The sequence below is a fragment of the Caretta caretta genome, chromosome 5 (assembly GCF_965140235.1).
Source record: "Caretta caretta isolate rCarCar2 chromosome 5, rCarCar1.hap1, whole genome shotgun sequence".
Lineage (NCBI taxonomy): Eukaryota > Metazoa > Chordata > Testudines > Cheloniidae > Caretta > Caretta caretta.
The window spans coordinates 125,296,820-125,302,819 of NC_134210.1; the positions used below are offsets into that span (position 1 = coordinate 125,296,820).

A 6,000-nucleotide genomic window follows, 5' to 3' on the forward strand; every position below is an offset into this window, starting at 1 on the left:
TCAACTTACCTGAACTGGAATCTGTTCCTTTACCAGACCATCTTTACCTGACAATAGAAGATATTTGTATTTTTACCAGCTAAATTGGCTTTAAAATAACCAGCCTGCCATAGTGGGCATCTCTTATGTAGACTCAGAGATATTAAGGTCACAAGGGACCATTATGATCATTTCCTATGTACTTCAGTATCCAGGGAGACTCCTACACTACTCACTCAAGAGGTCCCTGAAGGCTCCCCAGTGGTACCTTCTGAATTCAGTGTTCTGTGTGTAGTTAATGGCTACTACCTTCAGCAGGGTAACTTCTGTCAGTGATTGTACTCTGGGACAAATGGAATTAGCCCCGGTACTATCTGGGAAAAGACTAAACTGGGAGGGTGCCTCTGATGAGCTGTGCAAGTGTCCTGGTGCTCCCCTTGGGAGGCATTGTTGGGCCTAGAAGTCTGAGGAGAAGCTTTGGGAGTGTGTAACGCCAAAAGACCCTGGTAATGGGCAGGATCAAACCTGAGACCTCTGGACCATAAGGCTCTTAGCTAAGACCATAAAGCCGATAAATTAATCTCTGCCTCTCTAACTGGTCCTGGTGCCACGAGATGGGGCAGAAGAACACACCCACAAGATGTGTGGATTACAAGTGCATCCCTGGGCTTGATGAACTGGCTGTTTCTGAGCCTGCCTTAGATCAAAAGTTTAAGGGCCTGGCCTGCTCTCTGTAGAGAGAGACTTACTGCAGGGGGACAACCTGGTCTGGCTCTTGGAGAAAATGGACCGGGAGCAGCTCTCCTGGTGTTCCTACACAAGATTGATTTCACTGTTTCCTGCTGTAGCCACTCAATATTCCTTTTTGGGTCTTGCAGGGACATCTAACTCCACCATGTCTGCTAAGGAAAATGAACCACAGGTGGAGATCCAGGCAGAGGAGCAACAGGTGGGTCCCTCCTGGGGAGGCAGGTGTGCTTGGCGGCTGGAAGGGCTGTTCTAGCTTGAATGTCTCCACTGCTGGAGACAGGGACTCGTAACCACAACACTAGCCAATGATTCTAGCTCTAGAGTGCCGTAGTCACTGCCCACAAGTGCCTCCTGAATCCGGGAGGAGCACAGGTGACCCTGTGAATGCTGTCTGCATTAGAACACTGGCATTAGAACACTGGGGGGGGAGGGATAGCTCAGTGGTTTGAGCATTGGCCTGCTAAACCCAGGGTTGTGAGTTCAATCCTTGAGGGGGCCATTTAGGGATCTGGGGCAAAAATTGGGGATTGGTCCTGCTTTGAGCAGGGGTTGGACTAGATGACCTCCTGAGGTCCCTTCCAACCTTGATATTCTATGATTCTATGAAATCCCGTTGATTGCAATGCCCAGTGGGGGCATTGTACCAGGTGCTGGACCGAGACATGGCTCCTGATCGAGAGAGACTGCACTTGGAAAGACAACAGGTCTCTCCATTCCTGCTCTCGCTGACGGAACGAGATCGTGTCACAATTCTTTTTTGTTGGTGGGTGTGCCAGGATGGAAACGGCATTCCTGAGACCTTGCTGAATATTGGAAGCTGTTCCAATGGAACCAGGCTTCTGGGTCTGTAACTAATCTCACAGGCAGGCCACTGAAACCCGGCTGAAATGGACAGGAGACAGTCCTCAGAGCTGGGCAGTCTCCTACAGAATCAGTAGTTGCAGAGGAAAAGAGACAGGAGGGGCACCTTGAGAAGCCAGGAGCTCTTCCTCAACTGACTCCTCTTTCCCTCCCCTAGACTGCAGGGAACAGGGTGGCTGGCCTGCCCTTGGTCAGCTCTGCCTGTGAGATGGCCTCTGCCAGCTACGCTGCCACCAAAGAGACCCACCCAGCCATCAAAGGGGTCTGTGAGGTAGTAGAGACTGGGGTGAGGGCCATCACCTCTGCTGCCATCACTGGGGCACGGCCTATCCTGGACCAGCTGGAGCCACAGTGTGAGTAAGGGAAGGGAGGCAGGAACACTCCTGTGTGTGTGGCGGGGGAGGTGGGTCTGGGGGCAGACTCAGCCTACAGTGGCTCTAGGCCCACTACTGAACTCTGCCTCCAACTGGCAGGAAACAGAATCCACAGACTCCCTTCTCCTGCTCCCCTGAACTCAGCGAGCTCCTAAACTTGACCTGGCCAAGGCATTGGCCTTGTGCGGAGGAGTTCTGACGGCTGTAGCAGCTGCTGGTGGGGATTCCTGCTCAGGTACCAGCGGTGAGCTGGACCAGCCTACAGGCAGACAGTGCCCAGCCACAATCCCTGGTGTGCATGGCTGGCCCAGTACCACACAGCCACATGCACTGTGTATGGCACCTAATGCCATGGAGCAATATCTGCTAGAGGGTACAGGAAGCAGCTCCTATGCTAAAAGGATCTGAGCCCATGGCAGGCACTGGAGACTCCTGAAACCCTCCAGGAGAAGCTGGGGGTGGATGAACAGATGACTGGCAGCCGGATCTCCTGAGTGCTAAACCTGGCTCTGAAACAGACTGGCTCCATAGCCTTGGGCAACTTGCCCAACCCCTCTTCCTTGGCTTTCCCATCAGTAACCTGGGGAGACTTGCTTAGGAACACCAGTCCTCCAGTGTAAACAGATTAGCAGCCCCACGAGATCTGTGGACGTGAAGGAATTAAGGGAACGGGTTCTGTGGTTATGTTTCAGTTGCAGCAGCCAATGAATATGCCTGTCGGGGTCTGGACAGACTGGAGGAGCAGCTGCCCATCCTGCAGCAGCCGATTGAGAAGGTAACCACACGAGTGTCACGACTGGTCCTGGAGCAGGCTGAGGCTGTGGGCCCTTCACTTCTGCTAGGTGTTCAGTGACCTCTCTTTTGACTCCTTTCCCTCTAGGTGGCTTTGGATGCCCAAGAAGTTCTGCGTGCCACAATGGTGGGTGCCAAGGATGCAGTCTGCAGCCCGGTCACTAAGGCCAAGGATGCAGTGACCAGCATGGTGGGCATGGCCCAAGGGGATGTCCAGGAGAGCGTGGAGGTGACCAAATCTGCCGTGACCAGCAGCATGAGCACAGTGATGGGCTCCCGCATGGGGCAGATGGCTGCGAGTGTCATAGACACAGCATTGGGGAAATCTGAGCAGCTGGTGGACTACTACCTCCCCATGATGGAGGAGGAGCTCGGTAAGATCCCCTCTGCTGAATACAAACCAATGTGACCCTGGTGTCTTCGGGCATGGCTTGGACTCACAGCTGTTCACAGTGCTCACAGTTGAGTTGCCAAAAGAGCCACCTCTCCTTAGGGCTAGCTTGCAACCTAGCTTGGCTACTAGCCCTCCCTTAGTTCCTTCATGCTGGGCCCTCTGCTTGCCCTGTCTGATGGCTCTGACGCTTCTCCCTGTGCAGCTACTCGCTACCTTACTGCTCGGTGCTGCAGGGCACCCAAACGTGCCCTGGGGAAGATTGCATCGGTCACAAGCTTTGGGAGGGCTGAACGCATCCCTGCCATGTATCCTGGCCCTGCCAACCGGTGGTGCAAGTAGATTTTAACTCTTAGCAGTACGGCAACTCATGGGAGGGACCCAAAAGCGGGGGGGAGGCACGTGACCCCCCCCCAAACGACCCCACCCTGCCTTGTGCGGGGGTCTCTACAGACTCCAGACAGGAGATGGAACTACGTGGAAGGGCTGGTGGGGGGCCAGCTGGGGGTGGTACAGACACACCGGAGGAGCTGCCAGCGTTCTGCTCCTTTCGCTGCTGCGGTTCCTGAGAGCCCTGCGGTTTTCAGCGGCTACCGAACGTCTTTCCAGTACGTCATCCCAGCAACAAATGTCTTAATGGTGCGGCGTACCTGACCTTACTGGCTTAATAGCACCACTGCTGCAAACTGACCCCTTCCCCCTTCCAGCTGAGCTTGCCACAACTCCCCTGGAGGGGCCTGGAGAGGCTCCTGCAGAGCAGCGGAGTTACTACGTGCGCCTGGGTTCCCTGTCGAGCACGCTGCGCCAGCGAGCCTACCAGCACGCCCTGGGCAAGATGAGACAAGCCAGGCAGCGCACCCTGGAGGCCCTCTCCCAGCTCCATCAAATCATTGACCTGGTAGGAACACGACCCCTCTCCCCTGCCCTGTAGCTGCTGTGGGTCACGGTCTCTGCAGCCTCCCATGCTCAGTGCCATTGGCACTGTTTGTTCCTGGGCCCAGCTGTGTCGCTGCAGTAGTGCTGCCCGCCTGCTGCCCACACCTAGCTGTGGGAGAGCTTCCCTGGCCAGCCGCCTCCTGCTCTTCCCAGCTAACTGCCCTCTCCCCCTGCAGATCAGCCATGCCAAGCAGGCCGTAGATCAGAAGCTTCACAATGGCCAGGACCGTCTGTACCAGATGTGGCTCCAGTACTGCAGGGGGAAGTTGGAAGGGCAGGAGGAACCAGACTCCGCCAAGGTATTCTCCTCCTTCTCACCCTGACAGCCTTGCTCCAGTGAACTCCCCCCATCTGCAGGGGAGACCTGTAGATACTCCAGTCTCTCTTTCTCCTTTCAGCAGGTTGAAGCTCAGGCTCTAGCCACGTCCCAGAGCCTCACCCAGCAACTGAAAACCACCTGCCTTACTCTCCTGGGCAGCATCCAGGGCCTTCCCAGCACTATCCAGGACAAGGCCCAGCAGGTCTCGAGCAGTACAGAAGAGCTCCAGGCCTCCTTCTCCAGTGCCAGCTCTTTCCAGGATCTGTCCAGCAGTGCCCTTGCCCGGGGTCGGGAGATGGTGACCAAGGCCCAGAAGTCCTTGGATGAGCTCCTGGAATACGTGACGCAGAACATTCCCCTGGATTGGATCGTGGGACCCTTCACTCCCACGGGAGACTCCCCACAGTGTCCTGATGAGCTGGTGGAGGAAGGAAAGAAGGTGGAGGCCTGAAGGGTTCCCCCTGCTGCTGGAAGGAATCCAGCTGAATTGCCTGCATAGCTAGTGTGGGGTCTCCTCACTGAGGCTGTAGTCCTGCTTTGGCAGATGGTGGACTGAGGTCAGGTCTTCCTTCTGCAGAACCTGAATGTCATTTCCCAGGCCCACTTCCCCAGAACCATGTATTACCAGTTACAGGGTGGCATCACTAGTCATGCAGGACTGCATCCCTTGCAGGGCTAGTCTGCTTCTCTCAGGACAGACATACAGCTGTCTTCCTCTGTACACAGGAAGTGCTCCTGAGCTTGATCTTTTCCCTAGCTGTGTAATGTGTAAAACAAGGGTTTAATGTTACAATAAACCTCAACTGCATTCAAATTCCTGTCTGCTTAATGTGATTCCCTCCCCGACTTGTGCTCTCTACAAACATTTACTGTACAGATGACCCCATTCCCCCTCTTCTTCACACACCCCCTTTCTCTCTGGCAGGGCTCCAGAATGGCTGAGCTTGTCTCCTGGGTGAAGGCATCTCTTCAGGTGCCTCCATTTGACTCTCTTCCATTGAGACTTTTCTCATGTAGAAGGAGGCAACAGCCCATTGAGAACACTCATCTGGCTTCCAGTGTGTAGGAAGGCAACAATACAGACTGTGAGACCAAGTAACAGAGGGAAGAGCCCAGTGTGTTATGGCACTATGTCCTTGAGAGGAAATGTAGGTTCTCAGCTTTCCACACACCCCTATTGGTAATGAGTGGAGTTAAAAGGGTCATATACAGTGGTGGGAGACTGCCAGGCTTTGCCTCTAATCCAGTGTAAGAAGCTCAACAGGTTGGAAGTGTCCAGGAAAAGGGATGGTGAATTGTTAAATCCCAGTTGCTTGGAATTGTCAAAACGCACCCCTGCACGCACACACAGGGAGACTAGCTGCAAGATAGAGAGCAGCAGACAGTCTTGCTGAAGCATGGACATCAGCCAGCCTGCATCCTTCCTCCCTGCTGTTAGCCAAGCACCTGCCTAACCTTTCCTACTTCCTAGTGTAAACCTAGCCAGGTCAATAACACTACAGGCACATGGCTCAGGGTTGTGGGAGATCCATAATCAGACCAGTGCTGGGCTTGTAATGCATTTTCCTGAGAGCTTGTGTCTATGCTTGAAGTCACAA

General features: G+C 54.4%; 1 protein-coding gene across 1 annotated transcript; it reads left to right on the forward strand.

The window, feature by feature from the left end:
- The first annotated feature begins 763 nt into the window (after positions 1-763).
- Positions 764-4,874, forward strand: LOC125628835 (perilipin-3-like). The gene is made up of 7 exons (XM_075128956.1): positions 764-928; positions 1,748-1,943; positions 2,657-2,739; positions 2,845-3,130; positions 3,855-4,045; positions 4,260-4,382; positions 4,485-4,874. The coding sequence occupies exons 1-7, from the start codon at positions 764-766 to the stop codon at positions 4,851-4,853; spliced, it is 1,413 nt and encodes a 470-aa protein (XP_074985057.1). The 3' UTR covers positions 4,854-4,874.
- The last annotated feature ends 1,126 nt before the right edge of the window (positions 4,875-6,000 follow it).

What these genes read in the sequence shown, in the direction of transcription:
- LOC125628835 (XM_075128956.1), top strand. Translation starts at nt 764, where the DNA reads ATGGACCGGGAGCAGCTCTCCTGGTGTTCCTACACAAGATTGATTTCA. An exon ending in TCCATCAAATCATTGACCTG is followed by an intron (nt 4,046 to 4,259) that starts GTAGGAACACGA and finishes CTCCCCCTGCAG; the next exon opens with ATCAGCCATGCCAAGCAGGC. An exon ending in AGGAACCAGACTCCGCCAAG is followed by an intron (nt 4,383 to 4,484) that starts GTATTCTCCTCC and finishes TCCTTTCAGCAG; the next exon opens with GTTGAAGCTCAGGCTCTAGC.